This window comes from Talaromyces marneffei, chromosome 4 (genome assembly GCF_009556855.1).
Source record: "Talaromyces marneffei chromosome 4, complete sequence".
Taxonomy (NCBI): Eukaryota; Fungi; Ascomycota; class Eurotiomycetes; order Eurotiales; family Trichocomaceae; genus Talaromyces; species Talaromyces marneffei.
This window is the reverse complement of record NC_072351.1, coordinates 1,355,700-1,382,236: the sequence shown is the minus strand read 5'-3', so window position 1 is coordinate 1,382,236 and position 26,537 is coordinate 1,355,700. Positions and strand designations below refer to the sequence as shown.

Sequence of the window (26,537 nt, the reverse complement as noted above, 5' to 3'; positions counted from 1 at the left end):
TTGACGATCCCGATCAAATCAAAAAGAAAAAAGAAAACAGAATGAGTACACAGTCGCAGAAAAAAAAATCAACAAATAGAATGGCGTTGCGCTCAGGGTAGACGCAAATGCATATGTCCAAGAAGTGGCTGTGCTGTTGTATGTTCTGAAGAGAGTAGTTGTTGTGCCAGCTGAAGCTGAACTTAACAGTTCTTAGCCTCCTCCGTCTAACTCACCCAGGGAACAATCGGCGGGTATAGCTGGCCTGATTGGTGCTACGTCAAAGGCTTGGTCTCGGCTCCCGGTTACCTAATAGGGCTGATAACGAGTGCTGATTGGTCAGTATGGGTCTACGGCACGTGTGACTCTATTATTAGATTCTTGGCGGAGTAGTACATGTCTGCGCTACTCATAGTACTACGTGAAAAAATACATAATACCGTGTTGAGGGAGAATTGAATAGTAAAGTAAATGTTGGCATGATCTTGACATTATCATATAATCTGACATGGTCATAATGAGAATATAGCTCATGTGATGCTTGTTTAACATCATATAAAGCAAACTGACATTGTGTGTAACATGCTAAGCGACGAGAAAGATCTAGGCACAATTCAACACGTCTAACAGAACCAGTTCCAGACCTTCTTCCAGGCAGGCCACTTGGCCTGTTCGGCACGCTCTTCCTCGATCAGATCTTGGATGTCGAGATCACGGCGACCGGTGTTCAGGTCCATCTGATCAGCCTTGATGAAGGGGGTGCGGAACCAGAGCTTGTAAGGGATATAGAAAGCAATAACGATGGGAGCCGCAAGATATGAGGAGAAGAAGCTTTGCACGCGGTCGGAGGCACTCATCTCACCATATCCGATGGGGGCAAACCCGACCCAGAACTGAGCAACAAGGACGAGGATGTTGAAAATAAAACCCACCCAGGATCCGTATACGCCCACTTGGGATGTGAAGGGCAATTCGCTGAGGGTGTGGCCCTGGGCCTTCCAGCCTTGACGGAAGCGAATATGAGATAGACAGATAGAGCCCCAAGTAAAGATGGATGACAGACCAGAGATGGCCATCATCCATTGGAAGGCCTGACCTTCCTTGCTCGAGGCGGCAAGGAAAGCCAAGAAACCGAGAGCGGACGCAACAATGATAGCAAAGAGAGGACGTCCTTGGCGATCAATGTAGGCCAAAAATCTGGGTGCTTGTCCTTGCTCGGCAAGAGCGGCGAGTGTACGCGAGGATCCATAGACGGAAGAGTTGCCGACAGACAAGACAGCAATCATGATAACAACGTTCATGACCGAAGGAAGACCGCTGATTCCGGCGTCCGTGATAGCAATGACGAAAGGAGAGGCCTTTGCATCAACCGACGAGTTTCCATCCAAAAGACGGGAATCGTTATAAGGCACCAACATTCCGATAATAGTCAAAGCCACGATATAGAAGAGAGCAATACGCCAGAAGACCTGCTTAATAGCCGTGGGAACCGATTTGCGGGGATTCGCAGTCTCAGCAGCAGCCAAACCGACCAACTCAGTACCAGAGAAGGCAAAAGCGGCATTAACAAAGACACTACATAGACCCTTGAATCCATGGTGGAAGGCTCCTGGATCATACCAGTATTTTGCACCAATGTATCCGCCTCGAGGACCACCACCGCAGTTCAGGATGATGCCAAGGATGCTGTTGAGTGAAAATGTCATCAGTAAAGAAAAGTAGCAGAGATATTGGGGGAATCAATCTTGGAACTCACATAAAACCCACGACAGCAGTAACCTTGATAATTGCAAACACGAATTCGGCTTCACCATATCCTCGAACACCGAAGAAGTTGATGCCAATAATTAGGACCAAGAAAATCGATACCCAGGCAGCAGGGGAGACGCCACTATTCCAGTACTGAATAGTGATTGATGCGGCGACAATCTCGAGTGGTAACACAATGAGCCATTGCAGGGCATAATTCCAGCCCATAGCAAAACCCCAGGCGGGGTCGAGAAAACGGGTCGAGTAAGCAGCGAAAGAACCAGCGACGGGGTACAAGACAGCCATTTCACCCAAAGCATGAACTGTGCAGTACAACATAGCACCAATCAGGATGTAGGCAATGACTAGCGAGGCCGGGCCTCCGCTGGCCAGCACGCTACCCGATGAGACGAAGAGACCAGTACCTGCAGTAGTTCGATCGAATTAGCTATCTATCTATCACACTAGCATGATAAGGCCAGAGATTGAAATGGGGTTTGGTTGCTTACCGATCGAACCACCAATGGCGATCATCTGCAGATGGCGGCCCTTCAGCTTCCGCTGCAGGGGCGAATTCGCCGTGTTTTGGGCGGCTGTTTCGAGATCGAAAGCATTGCCGTCGGCGCCAACCTGGCCAGCCTTGGTGATATGGGCATTGGGATCGCGCTTGAAACTATCGATGAAGCGCTGGCTGAAGCTGCCAGCGGGTTGGGTTTCACCATAGGATGGCGGCTCCTCGGAGGAGATAGCATGGGCGCCACCAACCTCCTTGGGTTCGTATGATTTGTCCATGACGGATGTGTAGATAAGGAAAAGAGGCTTGTGGCTTGTGTAGTCCTCTGCCGAAGCCTAGTCTTATTTAGCAGCCACTGATAACGGCTTCCAGCTCACTGTGGCGTCTTTTCTTCCAGTGACATGTATGGATATCAGAAACACGTCCAATGTCCTTATCAGTTAGACGGCCGATGGTAAGTGGTCACTGTGTAAGGGCGGCAGATGAGGAAGAAGAAGAAGAGGGGGGAAAAAAGGATGCGAAAGAAGGGCGCAAGGATGGAGGTGGCTTTCCCTTTAAAGGTATATGTAGTAAAGGGCAAGAGCGATCGGCCGGCCACTGACAAACAATCTGACTCTGACGGGCAGGTGCGCAGACAACAAGGCGCACACCTTCCCTCATATACTTTCTCTGCCTCGAGTGCCTCGCCCCCTCTCTTCCCCTTCCTGCCTTTTGAAATTGTCCCATTCGTTAGAAAGAACGGAGAGCTATGGACGTTTGGGATTAGTCTGGAATAATCCTATCAGGGAGGAATGCTGGGCCCCCCACCTGTATTTTCTCGGCTTAGCAGGCTAACGGGGCCACGGTTTGCTCTGGTGGAGACCGCTCAACGGAGTAGAAATTCGGATCACGCATACGACGCTGGATGGCACGTACTCGTAGCAAGTACTAGTACTAGTACTGCTACATAGCTACGCACTACTCTTCAGTTTGCATTTTGTACTATTATGAGTACGTACAATTAATCCTTCTACTCCTGTTAGCGGGCGCACTGAATGAAAAAAAAAAAAAAGGCCATATAGACTAAGGCTGGAAACTACTCTGTCGTAAATTCGTGTTGGGTGGTGGTGTTGGGAGACAGGCTGCTTCTGGCAAGTGGTCGTCGTGATGCTCTGTCCTGGCAACTTGGCGGTTAGTTGGCATTTGGTTGGCATTTGGACGGGCAGCCAATGACTACCTGGTAAACACGATCAGACAGATCAACACGATATCCGAACCGGAGATGCTTCCAAAAATTCTCAGTCTTCCACGCGTTCCATTTCATTGCTTCTCTGGGCAAATTTGCTGTTCTTACTGCATACGACGCCATCCGTACAGAGTCAATTCTGACTAGTGGATACGGACTGATAAGCCAGCCGGAATAACGTTTTGCCAAGATGCCGAAGCAAATCATCTGCCTCCACTGAGTCGTCCACTCTGTCAGGACTTCCATGATTCCATCTGTCGTCCTTATCTTGCTTGTCTCCATCAAGAGTGATCTGCCTCTGTTAAGAGATGACACTGCCCCGTAGATAAAGCCAACAGTCTCCTCCAGATGTAATTACCAACTACAGAATCTCACCCCATTCAGATACTATCATAAAACATGACAGCAATGAATTGTCAATTCTTTCTCCCTTGAATGAGCTAAGCTCTTCCGTTGGTGCGGAATGGCTCAGTAGCTTAGCCTCGGTCGTACACAGGGAAACGGCGATCCCGAACCGAAAACATGGCTGGCAGATGGCTTAGATTTTACGTCGCGTAGCCAACCAGCTCTTACTCCGTATTAATTATTCGCCCCCTTCTGTGTAATTCCCAGAATCTCCATGTTCTTTATGCTCTTTTGTATTCTGGCAGGTGGCAACTCATTGGTTGAATGTTTATTCATCCCCAGAATACTCGTAACTTAGTAAGCACTCAGAGTTAGTTAGCTTACTCCGTAGAAAGAAGGAGATCTGAAAAGGGACTCCGATCTCGCCGGGCCGCCTTCCCCGACTTTTGGTTGCGCCATTTTTTATCTCTAAAGGCTAACTCGGCGATGTGCCTTTACTATGTACAGCCTTCTCCATCATGCATATGATATGATATACGGAAGAGACCGACGAAACAACACGAGACGACTGAATCATGTCGACTCGTCGGTTCGAACTAACAGTCAGCCTAGCTCTTAGTGGCGTGATGCGAATAATTTTACTCCGTCGTACTAGTACGGAGTAGGGGAGTAGGGTATGGGGTAAAAAGTCTACTGAGCACTGATAAAGGGTGGAGGGCATTGGACCACCACCTGAAGGGGGAACGAGCTTCATCTTTATCCACTGAAAACGCCGGATCGCACTTAGTAAGCACCCCTCCAGCCAATGGAGCTTCGTCAATGACATGAATTGAATTGCCATTACTTTGCCCCGTGACTAAAAGAGATATTTCTTAATAGTACGAAGCTCTGGTCCTGTACGATGTACGTACTAACAGTACTACCGTAGTAATGGGAACATTGGCAAGCGCAATACTAGCGGTATTCAATTATCCTCTAACTCGTGGGTCTGAACGCCTCCGATGCGACGCTATTAGTCCCAATCTAGATACGTGGAGGGCGATCAGGACTCAATCTCATCGCGCCACGGCCCAAGACCACAGAGTAAGTTAGGCGTATTTTGCCCAAAGCAACACCGATGCATCGCAGAGGCTCAGAGAGCGTGTTTAATATTTCCTCCATGAGGCCGAGCTGTTTACGTACAAGATTCCACATTTTGCCTGCTCTTGACCTCATGAGATCCATCTTCTGGCTAGGAACCTGGGGTAAGACGATTAATCACGAGGACTAGCTTAACCAACTATGGAGTCTACCGTCCGTTGGGGAAAGAGATCCAGTGTGTCAAAGAAAGGAGAGTTCTACTACGTATGGAGGAGATGTACGGAGCACTCCGTAGTGGACTCCGTAAAAAGGAGACTAATAACGGTCCCATAAGAGTGCCGACCTGGTAATAACAGAGAAAATTCGGTCTATGAGGGATAGCCATTCTTTAAACTATACTACATAGGCACCCACCTTCTTGTCGATGGCTTCTTCCAGGAAACGATGCGGGAGGATCGTCAATAATCCGGGACGCGCTCATCAAGTCTATACCACAGCTCCGTCCATGGGCATGCCGTTCATGACTCCTTTTGTGGATAATTTGGAGTCGGAACTTGGTATAAGTCGATGATGCCCACAGTGGAGATATCATATTCCGCGGTTTGAGTTCTGAAATAACCCGTGGTGAGGATTTCGATATTGCCCTTTGACCTCCTGGCACTGATGAACGTCATCAAACCAACCCAGACAGACGGAGTTCTCCTTCCTATTTGACATTTAAGTTTCAGGTATGGAGGCAGGAGCTTGACCCTGTGTTGTTGCAACCGAGGAACGTCATCAACCCGGACAGCAGCATGCTCTGCTCCTTCCTATTTCAAATGTCGGCATTTGACTTTAGAGTTGATGGCATATGTCCGTGGAAGCAGGTAGATGAGGGAAGGGGTATGATCATCTTTCCTTGGACCTGATAGACGGCAAAGTCCATGAGGCGACTCCAACGCAATCCGGCGATCAATCAGTTATCCTACCTAGAAGCATAAATATCCATAGAAAGATGCATCCGGCACCGGATGCCCATAGCTCAAATCACATCACACAATATCGCTCTGCCAGTCCCGCCCTACCGATTCATTTGAACGGCTACATACTACGTGCATATGTACGTCCTAGTGCTTATCGTCTTCTAGAAGTCTTCTGTAACTTAGATGGATCATAGAATGCAGGGTATTCCTACATAACGGCGGCGCATACCGGACGATACCAACCGAACAAAGATCTTAACAGCGATGGCTTCAATTGGATGGTGCCTAGCCTCGATGCCAGACGATCTGGTGGCTTGCGGATTGTTGCAGGCATTTATGCCGTCTAGTACAGTACCACCTAGATCCTTCTAACTAGGTGAGAGATAACGATGCAAACTGATAAGATCAGGGAAGATTCGGCATTCCCCTAGTCTCGACTAGGAATAGGCGAAAACTCCTATGATAAGAATACAATGCCCCAGTGTGTCATCCATTGCCTGATTTTGAGCGCAGCATTGGCTGATGGTGTGTCAAGGATAGAAAAAGAAGTGTCGTCAACGTTTCATTCACTTTGATTCATTAAGTACTCCGTAATTAGCTAGGTAGCTTGGCACATGAAATTCATAAAGGTTTTTTGCTCTTTCTATGAGCTGCCCACAGGCCCTTCGCCGCCTGGAATCAACTATTTGCATAAAATTCGTCAGTTTCTCTATATCCGTGGATCTAGATGTTGGGGGTGTCTGGAGACTCACCATGCAAACATTGTTACCGTTCAGTAGAATCTTGGGAAGCTTTTCTTGGTTGCCGGCGTAGTCACTGTAATTTTTTTTGATTAGAGATATGTAACAACACCCAGCTTTTTTCATATGAAACATACAACTCTGTCACATCTTCCAAAACCATATCTATATCGTTGTTAGTATGACCAGCGCATATAACCTCGACTAATAAGGGTTTGTACGTACTGACGTAATCATCGAACCCAAGAAGAGTACCAGAAAATTCTATAAGCAGTGTTCAGCCCCAAATCATTCTCGCGTCCTCTTTGAGCTTGAAGCAGACTCAGTCTGAGCATACCCTTGTCGCCTTTCATCACCACCCAGATCTTGGAGCCGACACACTTGTCAATCAATTCTTGTTCGATATCGTTAGTAACAATGAACAATTAGTAGAATCGGTACATCGCATAAAGGTGTTTCTTACCGAGGGGTAACAGTTGGGAAGCCATTGTGTGTCAAGGTATTTATGGTAGACTTTGTCAAAGGACCGAGGGCAGACAAAAAAACGAGAATGAAGAAGCCGTCTTAATTGAAACTTTTCACGTAAAAATTTATTCAAGTAGAGTGTGGTGTATTGAGCTTGATCCAGGGACCGTAAATCTTGAGGGCATACAGGTCGGGACTAGATTTGACGTTCGATTTCGCACTAGCCTGTTCAGGACTAGTCCCATAATAACCCCGTAAACTGCGTAAAGTGTAAACTTTCAAAGATAGCTTTGAGTGTTCTTAAACATCGATTTCCGGGATGTTGGTCTCAACGTTTCCGACAACCTGACTGCAAGCAGATTGATTTTACCGTCCGTGATTGTCACATTTGACAAGGATGGTCCTTTCCAATGCGCCAAAGCGTCAAACCAATAGCAGTTTGGCCCCCCAATGGCGCTGCTTACCCACCAAGAGCTCGCAATAGCGTCAACTTGCGCAGCTCATACAAAAGACAATTGTTAACCCAATCGTGCCGATCCCATCAGCCGATTACTCACCATGACCGCCATACCGCCATGTTCCCCTCTCGACTTCGCCCTCTACGCGGATTCGACCAGCTACTCAAGATTGGAGATGGCACGCGCCAGTTCTCCGCTTGCGCACCCAAAAGAAGCGATGGGTTCGATGGGTTCGATGAGGAGGATGAAGATGATATCACAAGCAGTAGCTCTGAAATGAGTCGTGTGGTTCGTCAAAGACGAAAAATAGCGGAAGCAAGGGCTCGGAAGAAGAGTGAACAAGAGCAGGCATTGATACGACGGAGGGAAGAGCTCCAAAATTGGGCTGACCTGCATGCTAACGAGCTACGCGATGGAATCATTCTAGTGCAGAATGTCAAACAAAACTTTGAATCTATGCGACGCTATGCGGAGGATCAAAGACGGGCCCATGAAAAATGGATGAAACGCTACGAACAAGTGATCGCCAGCAGTGTGTCTTCAGTCAACGTTGGGAGCCAATCTTTAGAGGAATATTTTCTCATCAAGTATCCCGAATTTGGTGAAATTGAGTCATACATTAGCAATAATGTTATGTTTATCCAACATTGCGAAACTGAAGTATCGAATTGCCGCCACGCTCTGCAACGGATCAGACTGGCATCTCGAAGAATCAACTTGGAAATGCAATTAAATCTTTTCGCAACATCGCTTGGCTTGCTTGCTGAGAGACTTTCTGATAATCATGTCACCCCTATTGCCTCAGCCAAAAGAAACGTTGAGAAAATTCTTGAGCCACTAGATAGGTTCCACTCCCGATATATACAGTTACAATATGCGGGCTTGAATATCGGCTTGGCAACTCGTGATATCTCCTTGGCTCTCAAAGAGATAGCTGCAAACATCGTCAAAGGGCGTTTTCGCCTTGAGGCGATGCGGCGAAAAATAAGTGACAGCGCCTTTAACTTAACATCCAAACTTCACAACTATCGAGCAACGAAGCGTGTGCTGCGATGGAGTGGTCCTTTGGGGAAAACTCACATTTACACCATGGTCCAACATTATTACGATCCCCTATGTATCTTCATGCTTGCATCTGACATGAAGATGGACTTCGTTCGCCTGTATAATGAGATCGATTCCCACGGGATACCATCGCTCTTGGCCCACTGGTACCTCCACCGATGGAAAGAAGGCGCTCCGCGCAGTGTGGATCTTGATATAGCGTGGAGGCATCTCGATATTTACTACCCGTTCCATATGCTTAACGCATCTACTCGAAACTTGCGTAGCGAGGTCTTTCGACTTCAAAAAATCTTCGAAGCGATGGGAAATTCCAAGTCTAAGTCGAAAGACTTCTTAACAGGATGGAAGAAGGAGTTTGATGTTATGCGGGGGAATTTCTTAAACAGCGTCGAGGCGAGTAGTTACTACACCTGGATAAGGTTGGAAACCGAGGACAAGGTCACTAGGCTCGGCGGAGTCCCTAGCACCATTGCCCAAGGCTTGTTCACTCCCAAAGACCCTATCAGTTCTGACCTACGCCGTTTTTTCCTTTATATTGATGCAATGGGTAGCGTGTCACGAGCTATGAATCTCGAAGAAGCGGTTGCCAAGTTCGACAATGAGAGACACCCTACGGTCTTTGATACAATTAAGCTCATGGACTACTCCCCATCTTCTAAACGAGAAATACAACCACGAGGATCAAGCGAGTCACGCTATGTGATGCCCAAGAAAGCAACCACGATAAGAACTCCCAGCCCAATTCGAGCAACGCGAATAGGACGACATTTGAGTGAGGCGCAGCCACCAGCACGTACGAAAGAAAGTTGGACAGCTAGGTCTCGTCTACTGGCCCTAATCAACAAGTATCGGACGAAATTGGAACTTGCAGAAAGCACAAATCCGAAGCCTAACGCACTTGCGACGGCATCACGTCGTGGATATTGTACAGATTCTAGGGTTTTCATGAACGATGACGGGCAGCAATGCGGGGTATCTGAGCCGGAAATAGCGCTGATCCAAAAGGACCAGATAGTTCAAGTGGGAAACAAGGATGCAGCGATATCTTTGGTCTCCGATGCAGAGCCTTCCGGCATAATGTCGTCTCATGTAGTACTCGATAATTCCGATGAACCTCCTATCGGTGCAACTGGCGACAGCAAACCTCAGTTCTGGAGCTATAACCAGTACAAAACACCAGACGGACGAAAGATCGGTATTCATTATTGCAAAAATCTTGAACATGCCGAGCGAGCGGCTGCCCTATTTTCCGACAGTAAGCTATTAGGCTTCGATATTGAGTGGAAACCTCAAGCTCAAACCACATCTGGGATCAAGAGCAATGTGTCTCTGATTCAAATCGCCAATGAGGAACGCATAGCACTGTTTCATATTGCACTCTTCAAGGGTAATGAAATCCATGACTTGGTTCCACCGTCCCTGAAATTACTCCTCGAGTCTACCGATACCGTCAAAGTAGGCGTATCCATCAAGGCAGATTGCTCACGCATCCGGCGGCATCTGGACATTGATACCCGGGGCCAATTCGAACTCAGCCATTTATACAAACTTGTCAAGTACGGCTCAACGCAGCCAAAATCGGTTAATCGACGCGCTGTCAATTTGGCTCAACAGGTTGAGGAGTTGTTAGGGCTGCCATTGAGGAAAGACAGCGACGTGCGGAAGAGTGATTGGACCAAACCCTTGGATTACGCTCAAGTTCAATGTGAGTCCTTATTGCACCCCCTTTTTTTTCAGCCTTTCAGCCGGCTACAAACCATAAAACTGACTGAGTACCACCGTTTTGTATATAGATGCCGCCTCAGACGCTTATGCATGCATATGCCTCTATAATACGTTAGAAGCGAAGAGAAAAGCATTAAACCCCATACCTCCATTGCCAGCTTTTGCGGAACTCAATCTCCCCATTCTCTTGGCCGAAGAGGATAAAGGCGAGATAGAGGACGAAGTAGCTGAACTTAGCGTGCGCATGAAGGTGTCGTTGGAGCTGGTGGAGACGGGGGAAGAGGATGCTGTCGCGGCCAACAATGAGAGTAAGAGTAAGAACTTGGATCCGGCATGATTTTACTGCATATATGCATCGGAATGTCTCTAGATGGAGCATTCTACTATCAAACACTTTTGTGTGTGTGTTTATACACATCACCCGTCTCTTGGCACATTTCTCTTCTAGGAGCGCATCTCTTTTGGCATTTGTCTAGCGTTAGTTTTCTGGACATACACTTCTTTACAATCTCATATTCTCATTGATCAAGTAGAATGAAATGAATATATCCAAGCTCCAATAACAGGTAAACATAATGACCCCGATGATATCACATAATTCTAGCATATACACAGATAAGAACCCCCAAAACCGCAGAATAAACGCCATTGTGCAAAAGTTTCCTAGACGGATTATTAACCCCGAACAGGCAATATCTTCGAAGGAAGCGCCTCCTGCCTACACAACGGACACTCCGGCTTCTCCCGGACCCAGTCCCTAATACAAGTCCAACAAAACACATGTCCGCATGTAGTCACACTAGGATCCTTGAACGGCTCAAGACACAGTGTGCACTTTTGATGCTGTCCCTCTGGTATCCATGAAATTGCCTGCGGGTTTTCGGCTAGGTCATAACGTGCCATTGCAGCCGTTAGAGTTGGTATTGATATTGGATTCTGGACGGAGGATAATGGGGCGTCGCCTTTCGATGCTGATGCTGCTTGCGTATCTGCAATTTTCTCGGTTTGGGTGGAAGGCTGCTGTAGAGTATCGCGCACGTGGACTATGCCCTGTATGGTCATTTGTAAGACCAGAAGCACACCTAGGACTTCATAGCCGACTCGCTGTTCGCTCTCGCCGATTTGCTTTGTGAAGACGTATCGAAGACCCCAGAGACGTTTCGACAGATGATAGTATGCGCCTGTGAAATAGAATGTTGCTAGACTCAGAGCGTATACATGCGAAGGCGAAGTTAACGAGTCAAGATGTTCTAGGATATATTCTTGAATGCGCAACGGATTGAACATCGACTGGCTCTTCTTTTTCGTCGAAGAATTGCCAGTCTGTAAAAGCGTGCTTTTCAATGCCGCCCTTGCTCGTTGTCTGGCTATACTTCGCTCTAGCCTTGCTCGAAACCTCGCTCGTATCGAAGGTAAAGATCGACCCAAGACCCAAGGTATTATTATACTGCTGAATATGTATCCGGACCGTCGTACGATTGAAGGCAGTTGTAACGTATCCGTTTCAAGCTGCACAACATCGCAGTATTCTTCGCCTAGCGTTCGATTACCAATCAATGTTGTGAGGGAGAAATAGAGGAGTTCTGTCAGGTTCTTGATGGTATCGGCGTTGCCGTGAGCGTATCGCGCTCCCTTGATTGAGCGTATAATTGATTGTGATTGATTTGTGAGAGTCGAGACAATATAAGCATCCTTCTCGTGAGAGCGGATAATGTCAGGAGATGTTGCGAAGGGGTAGAAATATGATGTTGGAGCGGAGGTTATTGTGTTGGCGGGCGACTGTTCGGAGGGCGTGACGGAGCTATCTGACGTCTTGTCGGCCATTATTGTAATTTTGGTGGTTGATCTCGCGTAATCTCATGGACGACATCAATATGCAAAAAAAAAATAGTCATACGACAGCTCCAAATTAGACACTGGTTTTATCGTTTATTGAGTGAAGAGAAAGTAAGTAGACTTGTTGTTCAACTTGTAGCCGATATACTTCGTCTCTCATTCCGGCCGAGGCTCCCCCTCGGCATCGTCCACGTGACTATTCCGGGAGCTTGTTTCCTTTCTTGGCCATTAAAATGATACAAATGTATCAACATGTCATGTGACTTTACCTTGTTGATCATCTTAATCTTCGAGTCGACACCTGAAAGTCTAAAACATCCAACGTCTTTATTTGCTCTAACAGCTTGATAGTGCAGTTGATACAAATCAATTGCATGCTTGTTGTTGGAATATCTATCTGTATTCCAAGACCAATGCCTTTATCATGATTGTTTCTCCCTGATCGAGACGCTTGTCCCTCCCTATTTCTCGTCTCGAGCAGCTTCATCGTCCGCGGCTCTTTTCTCCCCTGAAATAAAAGTCTCCGCCATCCTGTCTACCATGGCTGATAGCGGCGGAGTCCAGCCTCCAGAAGAGCTAGACCGCTTTAGCAACCTCTTCCCCCTTCCGTTTCGTGTAGCAATTTTGCTGGTGGCAGGTAAGCACGAGCCTCGACTCAAGTGGTTGTGTCTAACTAATGAAATTGTTACATGGCACTAGGCTTTTGGGGATGGGGTATTAATCTTCACTACTTGTCATTGGCGAAAATAGTAAGCCCAACTGGACTTGGATGTGCGCTGCCAGTTTTTGGCGCATGCTAATATCTTCAATAGGATGTTCCTGCTTTAATTCGATATCCCTCGCGCTCCTCGCCGCAGCAACTAACGCATCATCATTCGACCTACCGCCTGGCGACTCTTCTCTCGATTCCCCTGGGAGTCTTTTTGCTCTTGTTTTGGATGACAACCCGTGGCTCGACAGAAAGGGTTCTTGCATGGGAAATCATTCCACAAAGTTACATCGTCCTAATCTTGGTCATACTCCTCTTCCCGTTCCACCGTCTTTCGCGAAATGGGCGCAGTAGGTTTTTCGCTTCTCTCCGACGAATCAGTTTGGGAGGGTTGGCAGAGGCGCAAGATGGGAAGTTCGGAGATGTGCTCCTGGCGGATGCATTGACGAGTTATTCCAAAGTTCTTGCGGAGATATACATCAACTATTGTATGTTCTTCTCTTCGAAGGAGTCGAGCACCGGGAAGCCGAATCGGATGTGTGGAGGAAGACTTATAGTTCCCTTGCTCATTGCGATTCCGTATGCGATACGATTTAGGCAGTGTCTGATCGAGTTCTTTCGGGTGCGGCGCGGCGGACACAAAAATGATGGATGGGGTGGTCAGCATTTGGCGAACGCACTGAAGTACGCTACGGCTTTTCCCGTGATTATATTCAGCAATATGGAGCGCAATTACAGCCAAGAGACAACCCATGCACTTGGCGAAGTCGCTATTTCGCGTCTATGGTATGTCAATCTCCACCGTCTGTTGAACTCGCTAATCCTGACCTAATTCAGGGCCCTCTCCTGTTTTGTCAATTCCGCATATTCCTTCTACTGGGACGTCACAAAAGATTGGGATCTAAACCTCTTCTCGCCAAACAGCGGCACCAGGCAGCGAGACTACCCATTCGGTCTTCGTCCGCGGCGCATCTTCCCACGCGACGAAATGTACTACGGCGTTATTGGCATCGATCTGGTCTTACGATTCACCTGGCTATCTCGCCTTTCCCCTCATTTGGATAAAGTGAATAACTTTGAAAGCGGCATTTTTCTGCTTTTATTTTTGGAAATTGCTAGACGGTGGATTTGGATATTCTTCCGAGTCGAGACTGAATGGGGTGAGTATCTATCTATCTATTTATTCATACCACGATTTTCTTGGGATAATTGCTAATATTAAATGTTATAGTGCGGAGTAATCGCGGCTCTGGTCTAGACGATGTATTACTGAGCGATTTTAATGGGAAATTAAACGAAACCTAGAGATGATTTATAGACGGTTGTTGTACGGTGTTGGGTTGTCTATTTATGCAGATGTTATATATACCCCATGATTTAGCAATTGCTGGTTTCTGATATATTTGCAACTTCTTCCGCCTGTATATATATGAATATATATCAATATATACTTATATATTTATTCACATACTATAAAGAAACAATGAACTCCCCACCATCAAAGATGTCGGGACGATGACAAGTATTTGCAATGCTACATTACGAGGAAACTATATAAATTATGAAGATCTCTGACGCAAAATGTACAATCCAACAGCAAAGCAGCAGAAGTCGAAACGCCCATTGCCCCCAACACGCCAAGTGACATGTTATGTCATGAAGGAAAGAGCCGACTCGATAAACCGAAAATAAAAACGATGAAATGTAAAGAGAGAGAGAGAGAGTTTGCGTTGGTGTTATGTATATAGACATAGATGACGGAGATAAAAAACCAGTATTAGATACATGTATGTTTCTTTTTTTTTTGTCATTTCAAACAAGTCGAAAAGGTTCATTAGGGGTGATTTACTGCCCGCTGGGCCGAGTAGGAGGATGGTTATCAAAAAGATCCTCGAGATAAGCACTCGGCACTCTTCCCTGAGGCGGCGCATTCAGGTTCAATGAACTAGTCGATGCACCCAAATGATGCGATGTGCGGTTAAGAGGGACATCAAGGACATGAGTAGGAGGCGAACTCGGTGTTCCCGGCGGGCTTCGTCCAAGATTGACCTGACTATGACTTCCCATCGCTGTATTCCCAGCCGCATAATACCCAGCCGGCAGGAATGTGGATGTCCTATTGAGAGATTGATGACTTCCAGCGCCCGCAGTTGGCGAGAAGAACAGACTGCTTTGCGTGGCGGGGGTTTTGGTAGATACATGACTCTGTCGATCAGACCTTGATGAAAGTTTCTCCATATTCATTGATGTGCCGCGGGTTTCGCGACGGGAACGACGACGACCACTGGTACCAGAGCGACGGTGGGATTTGCGCCTACTGCTTCGTCGTAGGACGGCGGCGGCCTTCATGTTGGATTTGGTTTGCTGGTAAGCGGCTTTTCGGACGGAGCGGTTGATGGACCAGGCAACCATCGCACGCCATATCAAGACTGATAATCCGATGAATCCTAGTCCCGCTCCGACGGCGATGAAGACGGTGCCTTCGGGCAGGCTGGACTGTTGCATATACGGTGCATTAGAGGTTGGTGGAACGGTGGCGGTAGGGATGTCTGTGAGAGAGCTGGATGTAGATGTTAATGGCGGAAGACCTGTACCCGTCGATGTCGTTGCTGTAGTTGTGCCTGTTGCAGTGGTTGTAGTCGAAGTGTCGGTAGCCGTGCTGAGTCTGGGAAGACCGGTATCTGAGGCACCATGTACTCGACTGAGCAATAAGAATGTCGCTAGTAAACCAAGAAGAAGAGAGTATGGCTGAGAAGCCATTCGATTGCGAAAGAGGTTCATTGTGGGTGTGGATATGTATAGACGTTGGCGTGGAAGGTACAGAATATTCCAGGATTGGAATGGAATGTTGATCGATCAAATATCACACGTACCGGGCATCGATCAAAACATCCTTTTCTGATGCCGTTTTTTATTTTGTAAAAATCTCAAAGCTCAAACCAAGAATGAATGACTCGTCGTCGATACCCAAAATTGCAATCCGTTCAACGTCTAGGTAGTCAAAGCGCTAGCCAACAATCCCCAGGATGTCAATGGCTGGTGACTGAAATGAAACGAGGGTCTGAGAGAGAGAAAGAGTGTCGTGAGAAGCGAGCAAGCGGTGTATATCTGAACGAGTGGAACTGAATCAATCTCGAGTCTGAATCGGAGTTGGATGGTGTAGTTTGTTAGAGGGGCGATGAAGCGCCGTTCCTCTGCCTGGTCTGGTCCATCCTTATTGCTTGCCTTGGCGCCCCTGTTGAATAATCACGTGCGTTTCCATGTGTTCTATGTAACTAAACTTGGAAAAGTGTCTCAGAAAATAAGAACATTGTTTCTGATCCTTACAATTAGGACACAATTATTATAATGGTAAGGTGGAGTGTTTCCTCAAAACCATGGTTGCACAAGTATCATTAATAAATGGCACCTAATACGCCAGAATAACAATACAAAAAGTCAATTCGTCGCATCCCCAATATACAAAACTGCGAACAGTCAAATGACGAAAATGCTGATAGCAAAACTAGTTCACAGAACCAAGCCGTCATTAAAATGATTTATTGCTGCTTTTTCTGGGAATTGGGCGATGTGTCCTTCTCAAAAGCAGCGTAGGGCACCTCAAGGCCGACCAGCGCAGAGATGCCGACATACAGAATCGTGATAAGGACGAATGCGACGACGAAGCCCATAAAGATACCTGAATGATTGCGTTAGTGGCATAAACCCGTCAATAGATAATTAATGTTGTAGCCATACCTGGGCTCAGGAATTGGTATTTCTGGAAGAGTGATCTGTTATCGGACGTGTCATCCTCCCGGATCGATTCCGCGAAATCGCGTTTCAAATCTTGGTGAATTGGTTCTTGGAGATCATCACTAGAGCCGTAATTGATAGAGCTTAAGTCTTCATCTTCATACTCGCGGGGAGTGGTGACATAGATGAGCGTATATTTGGAGGATGGGATGTGGTCGAGAACATCCGCAAGCACGGCATCTATTCCAGTTTGTCAGCACCGTCCTTCATCGCCCCCAAAAGATAGAGTAGAAAATACCATTGTGGGACAATTCTTGCAAGCGCGACTCATGCAGAGACAGAGCAGGAAATGTAATGTCTATAACCCTTGGTCCACTTTTAAACTCGAGAGATATGCCGCTTGCTCCTCCATCTATCTTGGTCACTTGTGCACCGCACTCCTGTTCCAAGCCATTTCGAATAAATGTCGGGTCTAATAGACCCACGACCTCTGTAACTGTTATGTTGGAACGAATTGCCTTGTCATTTCCTAGCACCTTTTCCCGGAGACGCGGTGTTGCCTTCTGAGTCGAGTAGTCGGTAGCGTGGACACCTGGCTGGGTCGCAATGATATAATAGTCCGACGGACAAGTCTTTAAGCTACTCCAGACATCGCTGAGTAGAGAAGTTGCGGATACGACGTTCGAGGAAGCAGAGGAAAGCAATCTAGTTATCATTCTATTAGCCAGTCTGGTCGCTCCAACAGGGCAGTATAGGCTTACTCTGAAGTGGAAAGAAGGATGAAAGGTGATGTGTCTCTGAGGGCATCAACAACGGCAGCTCTAAGAGCCAGCAGCATCAGTTTCCTTGAAATCATCATGTTGATTATGTTGCGGCGTCCATGAATATTCAGAATGGTGGCAGTTCTGACGTTGGTTGAGCGGGCGGATTGAAGCTACGAACTGTAGGCCTCGAGGCTTGGCATGGGTGAGCTTCCCGCTGCCCGCAAAGGATTTTCCGACAATTTATTTTGACAAGATCACCCCATATCAGGTTGACACACCACATTACAATTGCCTTCTACAAATTGCTGCAATTTATACATAAATATGGCACCACAAGTGAAACGACGAAAATTGGAGAATGCAGTTGAAGAAATTAGCTTCGATCCGGACGCCAGACATGAATTCTTGACCGGGTTTCACAAGCGCAAAGTGCAAAGAATTAAATTAGCACAAGAACATGCAGAGAAAAGAGCGCGTGAAGAAAAGAGGGAAGAACGGAGAAAGGTACAGAATCTGCAATTTGCACCCGACTCTTGACTTTTACTAATATCTTATTTGTGCTGCAGATCCGCGAACAGCGAGCAGCAGAAATCGAACAAGCTCTCAATGAATCCAAGAGAATGTTAGAACAAATCCGCGGCGATGCCTCCTCTCAAGAAAGCGGTTCTGACTCTGAGGAAGAGGAGTGGCAAGGGTTTGAGGAGCCTGCTCCGGTGGATTACGAAGAAGAATATATCGACGAAGACAAATACACTACGGTGACGGTTGAAGAAATGGGACTTTCGAAGGATGAGCTTCATAAGCAAGGGAGTAAATTATCTGAGGATGACGATGACGATACAAAACACAAAGAAAAGGAAGAAGCGCCCCAAAAACCCAAAGCAGCAAAGAAATATGGTTCGAAATCAGGTGCCCCCAAAAAGAAGAAGAAACAATTCCGTTATGAGTCGAAAGAGGAACGCAAGATTACGAGGAGAAAAGAGCGAACGGGTGGTCGGAAGAAAGCGAGTGCTAGACGGGAACTCTGATAGCTTGTCTGTCTCATATGGATTCCACCGGTTTATTTACAGCTACATCGGTGTTGGGCTGCATGGGAAACGTTGATTAAAATATCCTTTATTTACCAGATAAAACACCGCGGAAGGATAACACACGGAGGCAAAGGAAGCTGCAAGAAAAATAACCAGGATTCTGGTAACAACGACACGCCTCAAATCAAAAGAGAATCCCTTCCAGCATCGTGGTACACTATTCCATCGACGAGAGACACCCGACACGGATCTGCGAAGATTAGGAGAATCAGGCCGGAAACAGTTCGTCAACCGTCTGAAGCCGGTAATAGGAGGGCACACTGTTGTATTTATGATGATGATGATGATGATGATATAAGTCGCTATTTAAACATTGCTGATTGAAACCTCCAACTCGTGCAACTCCTTCTGCAGATCGGCATATTTCTTGGCCATCTCCTCGTACTTGGTTTCCCACTGACTGTTGGAGACCTCGAGAGCTTGAACCTTTCGCTCGTAGTGGCCGGCCTTGACATCGGTCTGGCGGAGTCTATATTCACGTAATTAGCTGCGAATACTCTTTTAGGCTTCGAAATAAATCCCAAGACATACTTCTCATTGGTCTCACGCAGGTTCTTGTCTGCTTCTTCGGCTTCCTCCTCGAGTAGCTGGAGACGTCTCTGCAAGGCTTCATTCTGGGTATCGTGCTGGGCGCTGACATCGGCTTTGTCCTTGTATTCCTTCATGTTTCCTTCGACCTTCTCAATTTCTCCTTCGAGGAGTTGGTTGCGGTGTGTCAATGAAGTGATTTCTTGCTCCTTGGCCAAGTTCTCTTGTTCCAAAGCTTTGATCTTGGCCTTAAGCTCCTCGACCTGCGATTGAGCCTCGTCCGCCTCGAGACGGAGGGCGTTCATTCTCTATAAATAAGAAATTCATGATTAGCATGCCGTAGTAAATCCACGTTCGCTGATTTGTAGAGTCCCATTATTCTGCGATGCTGCCGTTGTTGACAAACAACAACGTAACCTACCCCGCTATCAGGGGTCAGAAACATAGGAGGGGGGTTTCTGAGACGTACCTCTCTGATCTTGTCCATTTTGAATAGTGATTGTTGAGATGATGTGTGTGAAAATAACGAGATAATTCGCTCAGCGAAGTTTAGCAAGTCTGTGAATTAGAAGAAGAAGGTATGCAGAAGGCAGTCGAATTGTTGAGTTGTCTGGAGTGTGTTTGGCAGCTAGAGACCGGTGCTAAGCCTACTTAAGGAGTCAAGCCACTCCCTTCCCGGTCCCGTGGTTGGATGCCTTGGTGCCTTCCTCTTCTTTCTTAAGGGGCTGGGTATTTCCCGATCGGGATATGCTAACCAATTTGGGATAGCCAGGTCGTGGGGCGGAGGGAAAGTGAGACCCGTCTCCACGGGCAACCGCCGAATCAACAAAAGAACGGCCATTTCCGCCTTTGCTTTAACCCACACTGCTACGTCAACTAACTACGTATGACCACTCTTTAAAGATCATCAACATCGATCCATGAACTAACTGATGGTTTAACAACACTTAATCAACATTGTGCCGCCAGCATGCTCGCTCGACGAGATCAGGAGAATCTGGTGCACTCGCACCAGATGACCGCAGCATCCAAGCCCTTAAATCAAGGCGTTCGACAGCTACAACAAAAAACTCCCGGCAATAGAGCCCCAAAAACTCCGTTCAAGGTCCCGCTACACGATGAAAACGAGCCGTTGGCATTTGGAAAGCAGACCGTGAAAGGCAATGGAGGACTGGGTGGAAAAGCCTTGCAATCTGGCAAGGAAGCTTTCGTCACGCCATTGGGTATGCCATGTTTATCCTTTAAAATGATGACAGTGCTAATTCATATAGGCCCTCGAAATCGCGCCCCTCTTGGAGCAAAAACTACAAATGCGAAAGCGGCATTCAAAACCCCGGGTTTGCAGGTCGACTCTTTGAAGACGCAAAAAACCAAGCACAGAGGCTCCAGTATCAAGAAGCCAAAGAAAGCGGAAATTGAGGTTCATCAGGCTCAGCCACAGGTCATTGACGCGTCTGATGTCGACGAGGTCCCTGATGTTGAATACGCACCCCCCAAACCGAAAGGTGAATTGCGCCTTAACCCTAGAAGAATCGCCGTCTCTTGAAACTAACATTACGCAAACAGAACTGCCTGATTATCCAGAAGACATTACCTATGACACCACATTCCCACAATTCAAAGGAGCCAATATGACTCGGGGATGGCAGAAAATTTACTACCATGGTGATATCGGAGAGGACGGTCTCACTGCTCGTCAACGCAAATTCCAGGAGCAGGTGATTGCTTCTGAGAAGAAGATTGACGAAATGATTCAAAAGCAGGTTGATGCCATCGACTTGAAGCAACTTCTTTTAGAGGACAGGTCTGAACCGCTTCTTGAAGATAGCTCCAATCAGACATACAGGAAAGAACACACTCGCAGTTCCTCGGCTATGTTACCAACAAGAGCGAGCACTCTGAAAGCACGCAATGCTGCGGCTGCTCTTTCCAGACCTGGATCCTCCGCGACAGTTCGTAGCGACACCGTCAGATCCTCCTCTGCAGCAGCTAAAGCCAGAAAGACTCCTACTCCCCAGGCCAATGGGTCGAACGCGCGACATGTTGTCGCCACAACCAGCTCGCGTACCACCGTAGGCTACTCTAGGGGTAGATCAGTGTCGTCTGCCCTTCCAAACAAGCCAGCCACAGCTGGAAAGAAACTGTCTCAGCCGAAAGCCATTGTGAGTCCGGAAACATACGTGCAGCTCTATGGAGCCCCTCCAGTTGGCAGTGAGATGTGGGCGCGATGCGAAGAAGCGGGTTGTCTTCCTGAGCAAGAGGTCGCCCCTATCTCCGACGAAGAAATCGGCTTTCCCCTTTTCGAAGAGGACGAAGAGACTCGGAACTTCCAGCTCACTTTGTAAATCTCATAGCATTCAAGGATGGAAACGGTGGGGCGGCGCCTGAAGGACTATTTTTTAACTTTGACTTTTCTCTTCACTTTTTCAAAGACAGAATGGATTGGCTTCGTCGGATTGTAAGTATAATTCGGCGTTATCAAGGTATCTTTCATCTATACGTTGGTCTACTACTTGGTTCGTGGGGGTGTTTTTATCACTTGATGTGTACAAATTATCAATTTCATTGCATCAAATCAGATCATACATTCTACCTAAATGTCACAGGGAATTGGGATCAAAATGTGATTCGTGTTAAGTTAATTACTTGAGTCGATAGGTTCATCAATCCACTTCTACAGGGTTCAATCTAATAATTAATCAAATAGTTATCTTGATACGTAGCCAAGTCCCATACTTGTAGGCAACATCTTTTCACTCTTGCGGTGTACACACATCTGCCCCTGATACCGCCTTTGCCCAAGCTCGAAAGTGGGCACGAGCTCGGGCTGCTTGGCATGGATGGGTCTGAGAGATCCCCTAGCCGGTTATTGCTCGACCAGACCACATCCCGCTCTCTTTTGCCAAAATACACCCTCAGTTTCTGTTTCACCGCACACAGGCTGCAGGAACAAGCACTCAATTGACTGTGAAATCATGGCAAGAACCCATTCAGAGTCCTCCGAGGACTTTGAGTTCATCGAAACTCCTCCTGCGCCCGCATCTCCTGTCCCTGAGGACTGTGGAGTGAGGACAACATCGGTATGCATCCTGAAAGCTCGAACGTGGCCTTGTTTGCTGTTCATCCAACTGACCTCAATTGCAATAGTTTCCTGCCATCAAAAATGCCCCCCTTCCAGCAGACTCTGCCGGCAGTGACAGCTTCTCCAATGTCCTCTTGATCATCCTTTTGATCGGTGTCCCGTTCTACATTGCTCGCCAATTCCGCGGTGGCTTGTACACCACCATTTTCTTCGCCATCTTCACCACAATCCCTATTTTGATGGTCTTCTGGACTGTTGCATCCGCAGCTTCTCCCCGCAAGAATGAAAAGGCTAAATACCCCGGTCGCCCCGTCGAGCACTACTTGGAATTCCACAGCGAGCATGATCGCGTTAAATACCATGGCAAGAGCAAGATTCCTATGACCACCTTCTTCGAGAAGTACTTTGATGGGGATGTTGACTTCAAGGGTGATGCTTTGGATATTCTTGAGTACCGACATGACTGGGCAAGCTTCCGTTTCACCTGGCAATTGTACAAGCATTTCTTGACTGGCTTCCTCCCGGAAATGCTTATTCACTCCCGCTCTCAAGGTGAGTAATCTTCCCAATTGATGTTTACTGTCTGAGATTCCAACTAACAATACGCACAGATGAGGAACAGGTTCGTGATCACTACGACCGCGGTGACGATTTTTACGCTTGGTTCTTGGGTCCTCGTATGATCTACACCTCTGGTATCATCAGCGACATCAACAAGGAAGAGACGCTTGAGGAGCTCCAGGACAACAAGTTGTCTGTTGTCTGCGAGAAGATTGACCTTAAGCCTGGTGACACTATGCTCGATCTCGGTTGCGGTTGGGGTACCTTGGCCAAATTCGCTTCTGTTCACTACGGTGCTCACGTTACTGGAATCACCCTCGGCCGCAACCAAACCAAGTGGGGAAACAATGGTCTTCGCAAAGCTGGTATTGACGAATCTCAAAGCAAGATTCTGTGCATGGACTACCGTGATGCTCCCTCTATCACTGGTGGCTACAAGAAAATTACTTGTCTCGAGATGGCCGAGCACGTCGGTGTCCGTCATTTCGGTTCTTTCCTTTCTCAGGTCTACGACATGCTTGACGATGATGGTGTCTTCTTCCTTCAAATCGCTGGTCTCCGTAAATCATGGCAGTACGAGGATCTCATCTGGGGTTTGTTCATGAACAAGTACATTTTCCCTGGTGCCGACGCTTCTACTCCTCTTGGTTTCGTTGTCGACTCTCTCGAAGGTTCTGGATTTGAAATCAAGAGCATCGACACCGTTGGTGTCCACTACTCTGCTACTTTGTGGCGCTGGTACCGCAACTGGATGGCCAACCGCGAGAAGGTTGAGGCCAAGTATGGCAAGAGATGGTTCAGGGTAAGCTTATATCCGATTACAAGCTTTATGCTGTGCAAGCTGGCTAATTAATATCGCAGATCTGGGAGTACTTCTTGGCTTCCTCTACCATCACCTCCCGCCAGGGTGGTGCTACTTGCTGGCAAATCACTCTTGTCAAGAACATTAACTCTACTCACCGTGTGGAGGGTATTCCCTCCCAATACGGCCTTGCTGGAGCTCGCCAGGCTGCCATTGACCATGTTGGACATGGGAAGCTGCCTAGCGCTCACGTTTCTACTAAGGAGTAAATGTTTTCAACTGAAACAGTCCCGTGCATACGCACACAGGCTGATACTAGACCTGACGCTCGATGGTCTTTTGTCTGTTTATTTACGAAAGGTTTCTTATTACGTATTCGTTACGAACTGCCTAGCAAAGTTTCCAAGGTGACTATTTTTCTCACGTTGCGCCTATGAAAAGAAGGGAATGAAACAGATGACCGCAAAATATGATGTTGTGTTTTTGTTTCTGCTCTATACATAGACACATTATTTCTCTACCGAGGCTTTTGTGTTTTGGAATGACTTCAAAAATGACTGCTTTGTATTTCGAAGGGGGATATGGGAGGGGTGGTGGGAGATGTTTTTTTCTATCTGATCTTAAACTTAACAGAAATAATGATATAGATTTCACACTTTGTCATTTAGTATCAAGACCCAGGAAGTTATGCAACTGTCAGTAGAACCAATCAAAGATTGGATTTGAATGTTAGATATTACTCCTAAATCACATTCCACTCATCATCATCGTTCAGCTGAAGCTCCCAAAAGAGAACTATCCAACCCTATTTCCCAACCATAGCCTTCGATATAAGACCTAATTAATCAACCCTCTTGTACAGTTTCGCCTTATCCATACTAAAACCAGCATTCTCATGGCTGCAGCACGAAGGAGAGGCATCCTGGTGCAGAGTAGACTTGTTAAACGACTGCACTGAAGGAGGTACATCCAGAGCCGGGTTCTTGCTGAAGAAGCCGTCCGGTTTGAGCATAACGCTCACTTTCTCAACTGGCATGACTGGGAAATCTTCGATACGGGGGTTGTGCGTAAGGCCAAATGCTATCACCATCATGTTAGATTTTTCCAATTCGATGGCATTACTTTTTAGAGGGAGGAAAGGGGGAGACTTACTATGCCACAAAACAAGATCCTCATTCTCCACCGTCTCGTTACGAGCAACCCACTTCTCAACACCCTCCGACTGCCGACTCTGATTCGTAAACTCACCCGCAGCATACAACTCCTCTTCCTGGAACTTGGTAACCCAAATTGGTTTCGTCGCAAACTCTGCGCGGCGGTAATTGAATGATTTGGGACCCATGAGAAGCATTTGAGCGGGTGATGTTTGCAATTTGTAAGCTACGGGCTTGTAGGTTATGGGGTTTATGACGCTGTCGTTGCGGATTTTGAAGACGCGGTGGCGTTCGACGGAGGTTTGTGCTGTGCCCGATTTCTTTAGGATGGTCTCTTGGGAGATGTAGCCGCAGCCATAGGGGTTGTTATCGTCTTCCGGCATGGCGACGCTGTCTTCGTAGATGATAGTGTTTTTGAATCCGTCAATAGCAGGATCAATACGGTACGAGAACATGTGTTGATGGTTTGCGGCTACGACGCCAGGACCAACGTTCGTACCCCATGGGACAGTCTGGCCGTTCTCGTTGTCCAAGGGAGATGTGGACAGGATACCAGTGGCGCGAACCTCAAGCTCAATGCCAGCTGCTTGATCGAAAATGTAGGCAAAGATATATTCGTAGTTCGCCACGGTGCAGATCATCTGAACAACCAATTGACGATTGCGCACAACCGTGGCTGAGTTTGTGCGGTAGTTGGTGTGTTTGTGTTGGAGGCCATTGTCTTGCTCGTGGAGGCAGATCACATTCTCTAATAACACGGGCTCTCCTTTGCTGTCTGTTCGCCATCCGTTGAAGTACTTGATATGACCGAGACAGTCGCATCCGAGGGACAGCTGGTTGGCTGTTATACCGAAACCGACATCACCGACGTCGAAGGCTTGCTTGCGATGGAATGGTTTGCGGGGGTCTATGTGGTCAGCAACCAATGCCAGAGATTTGAAGGAAGAATATGCATACCTCCATATGGTACTGTCATCTCACAAAGTGACAGCCTATAAAACAGGTTACGGCCGGCATATGTGACATTATTAATCACCAGGCCGTCACGAGTATTGAAGCCAACTCTGAATCGCCACTTTTGCCAAGTCACAAGATTGCCATCCACATTAAAGGAAGGACCCTCAGGTTGCTGTACAATGTATGGCTTCAAATCCGTCCTTAGTGGCTCATCAAGCAATTCATGTGCATACTGAATAGTTTTGACTGGCTTCCAGGGTGCGGTAGCTGTGATTGAATGGTCAATGCCTGCCGGAAGATAATCCATTCGGACCAATTCATGTGTGAGACCATCAAAAACAGGCGAAAACTTGACGGGTGTCGAGTAGTGGTTGTTCTGTGGATGATCGACTTCGACTATATACATATAACATTGGAACAGACGACGACTCTCTTCGGGGTCGTCTGTGCCGTAGATCCATGGGTCGTTGCATACCGTAACGCCTGGGGGTAGTTGCAGCTTTTCAATTTCCTTTTGAACTTCGGCATTCTGGAGACAAAGCTGTTCGATGGCCATCATCTCATCCACATCAATAGGACCCTATAGTCGAACAAATTAACCCACAAATCATGGCGGTCGTGCTGTGGAAATACAAACCTGAACATGCTTTGGCATTTCCTTTGCATAAATGACGGACTTTGTATCGGCATTGATCAACGCCTTGTAGAAAGTGCCATTGTCCAACCGATGGAAAAGAGTGTGTAGCACACGAGCCGGCCTGGGGGGTAGACTCTGGCCGAGCCTTTCGGCCTCGATATATGGGATGACATCTTTCTTGAGAGGCTCTTGAACATCTATACGCTTATATCGCAACTTGACGCCTGGGAAGGTGCTCTCCAAGATCTTGACAGCCAGTTGAATCTCTGAAGGTGTGAGGGGGTCGAAGGGATGCAGTTGGGCCAAGCCCGTCTGTGATACTGCTTGTGTAGCGGCTGACATTATGAGGAGATTCACTTCAAACCGTATATATG

The 26,537-nt window shown here is 47.2% G+C and overlaps 14 protein-coding genes across 14 annotated transcripts; 6 read left to right on the top strand and 8 right to left on the bottom strand.

Moving 5' to 3' along the window:
- Window positions 1–602: 602 nt before the first annotated feature.
- EYB26_005562 (uncharacterized protein) lies at window positions 603–2,520 on the bottom strand (the record flags this gene model as incomplete). The annotated part of the gene is made up of 3 exons (XM_054264847.1): window positions 603–1,665; window positions 1,736–2,153; window positions 2,238–2,520. 3 exons carry the CDS (start codon window positions 2,518–2,520, stop codon window positions 603–605), a joined length of 1,764 nt encoding a protein of 587 aa, XP_054120822.1.
- Window positions 2,521–3,317: 797 nt separating this feature from the next.
- Window positions 3,318–3,713, bottom strand: EYB26_005561 (uncharacterized protein; the record flags this gene model as incomplete). Its single annotated transcript, XM_054264846.1, has 3 exons — window positions 3,318–3,398; window positions 3,459–3,506; window positions 3,576–3,713. The coding sequence occupies 3 exons, from the start codon at window positions 3,711–3,713 to the stop codon at window positions 3,318–3,320; spliced, it is 267 nt and encodes an 88-aa protein (XP_054120821.1).
- Window positions 3,714–5,886: 2,173 nt separating this feature from the next.
- EYB26_005560 (uncharacterized protein) lies at window positions 5,887–6,201 on the top strand (the record flags this gene model as incomplete). The annotated part of the gene is made up of 2 exons (XM_054264845.1): window positions 5,887–5,991; window positions 6,049–6,201. The coding sequence occupies 2 exons, from the start codon at window positions 5,887–5,889 to the stop codon at window positions 6,199–6,201; spliced, it is 258 nt and encodes an 85-aa protein (XP_054120820.1).
- A 296-nt stretch (window positions 6,202–6,497) lies between these two features.
- EYB26_005559 (uncharacterized protein) lies at window positions 6,498–7,082 on the bottom strand (the record flags this gene model as incomplete). Its single annotated transcript, XM_054264844.1, has 6 exons — window positions 6,498–6,536; window positions 6,607–6,670; window positions 6,732–6,759; window positions 6,820–6,858; window positions 6,932–6,988; window positions 7,058–7,082. 6 exons carry the CDS (start codon window positions 7,080–7,082, stop codon window positions 6,498–6,500), a joined length of 252 nt encoding a protein of 83 aa, XP_054120819.1.
- Window positions 7,083–7,634: 552 nt separating this feature from the next.
- EYB26_005558 (uncharacterized protein) lies at window positions 7,635–10,644 on the top strand (the record flags this gene model as incomplete). The annotated part of the gene is made up of 2 exons (XM_054264843.1): window positions 7,635–10,287; window positions 10,376–10,644. The coding sequence occupies 2 exons, from the start codon at window positions 7,635–7,637 to the stop codon at window positions 10,642–10,644; spliced, it is 2,922 nt and encodes a 973-aa protein (XP_054120818.1).
- Window positions 10,645–10,982: 338 nt separating this feature from the next.
- On the bottom strand, window positions 10,983–12,131 carry EYB26_005557 (uncharacterized protein; the record flags this gene model as incomplete). The annotated part of the gene is made up of 1 exon (XM_054264842.1): window positions 10,983–12,131. One exon carries the CDS (start codon window positions 12,129–12,131, stop codon window positions 10,983–10,985), a length of 1,149 nt encoding a protein of 382 aa, XP_054120817.1.
- A 552-nt stretch (window positions 12,132–12,683) lies between these two features.
- On the top strand, window positions 12,684–14,157 carry EYB26_005556 (uncharacterized protein; the record flags this gene model as incomplete). Its single annotated transcript, XM_054264841.1, has 5 exons — window positions 12,684–12,780; window positions 12,843–12,892; window positions 12,956–13,638; window positions 13,690–14,012; window positions 14,084–14,157. The coding sequence occupies 5 exons, from the start codon at window positions 12,684–12,686 to the stop codon at window positions 14,155–14,157; spliced, it is 1,227 nt and encodes a 408-aa protein (XP_054120816.1).
- A 540-nt stretch (window positions 14,158–14,697) lies between these two features.
- On the bottom strand, window positions 14,698–15,633 carry EYB26_005555 (uncharacterized protein; the record flags this gene model as incomplete). The annotated part of the gene is made up of 1 exon (XM_054264840.1): window positions 14,698–15,633. The coding sequence occupies one exon, from the start codon at window positions 15,631–15,633 to the stop codon at window positions 14,698–14,700; it is 936 nt and encodes a 311-aa protein (XP_054120815.1).
- A 758-nt stretch (window positions 15,634–16,391) lies between these two features.
- On the bottom strand, window positions 16,392–17,446 carry EYB26_005554 (uncharacterized protein; the record flags this gene model as incomplete). Its single annotated transcript, XM_054264839.1, has 4 exons — window positions 16,392–16,531; window positions 16,591–16,827; window positions 16,886–17,292; window positions 17,349–17,446. 4 exons carry the CDS (start codon window positions 17,444–17,446, stop codon window positions 16,392–16,394), a joined length of 882 nt encoding a protein of 293 aa, XP_054120814.1.
- Window positions 17,447–17,675: 229 nt separating this feature from the next.
- EYB26_005553 (uncharacterized protein) lies at window positions 17,676–18,379 on the top strand (the record flags this gene model as incomplete). The annotated part of the gene is made up of 2 exons (XM_054264838.1): window positions 17,676–17,855; window positions 17,918–18,379. The coding sequence occupies 2 exons, from the start codon at window positions 17,676–17,678 to the stop codon at window positions 18,377–18,379; spliced, it is 642 nt and encodes a 213-aa protein (XP_054120813.1).
- A 369-nt stretch (window positions 18,380–18,748) lies between these two features.
- Window positions 18,749–19,457, bottom strand: EYB26_005552 (uncharacterized protein; the record flags this gene model as incomplete). Its single annotated transcript, XM_054264837.1, has 3 exons — window positions 18,749–18,911; window positions 18,974–19,278; window positions 19,440–19,457. The coding sequence occupies 3 exons, from the start codon at window positions 19,455–19,457 to the stop codon at window positions 18,749–18,751; spliced, it is 486 nt and encodes a 161-aa protein (XP_054120812.1).
- A 483-nt stretch (window positions 19,458–19,940) lies between these two features.
- On the top strand, window positions 19,941–21,315 carry EYB26_005551 (uncharacterized protein; the record flags this gene model as incomplete). The annotated part of the gene is made up of 3 exons (XM_054264836.1): window positions 19,941–20,193; window positions 20,242–20,475; window positions 20,537–21,315. 3 exons carry the CDS (start codon window positions 19,941–19,943, stop codon window positions 21,313–21,315), a joined length of 1,266 nt encoding a protein of 421 aa, XP_054120811.1.
- Window positions 21,316–21,945: 630 nt separating this feature from the next.
- On the top strand, window positions 21,946–23,684 carry EYB26_005550 (uncharacterized protein; the record flags this gene model as incomplete). Its single annotated transcript, XM_054264835.1, has 4 exons — window positions 21,946–22,050; window positions 22,118–22,604; window positions 22,664–23,415; window positions 23,475–23,684. The coding sequence occupies 4 exons, from the start codon at window positions 21,946–21,948 to the stop codon at window positions 23,682–23,684; spliced, it is 1,554 nt and encodes a 517-aa protein (XP_054120810.1).
- A 572-nt stretch (window positions 23,685–24,256) lies between these two features.
- EYB26_005549 (uncharacterized protein) lies at window positions 24,257–26,505 on the bottom strand (the record flags this gene model as incomplete). The annotated part of the gene is made up of 4 exons (XM_054264834.1): window positions 24,257–24,495; window positions 24,568–25,476; window positions 25,527–26,106; window positions 26,164–26,505. 4 exons carry the CDS (start codon window positions 26,503–26,505, stop codon window positions 24,257–24,259), a joined length of 2,070 nt encoding a protein of 689 aa, XP_054120809.1.
- Window positions 26,506–26,537: the final 32 nt, after the last annotated feature.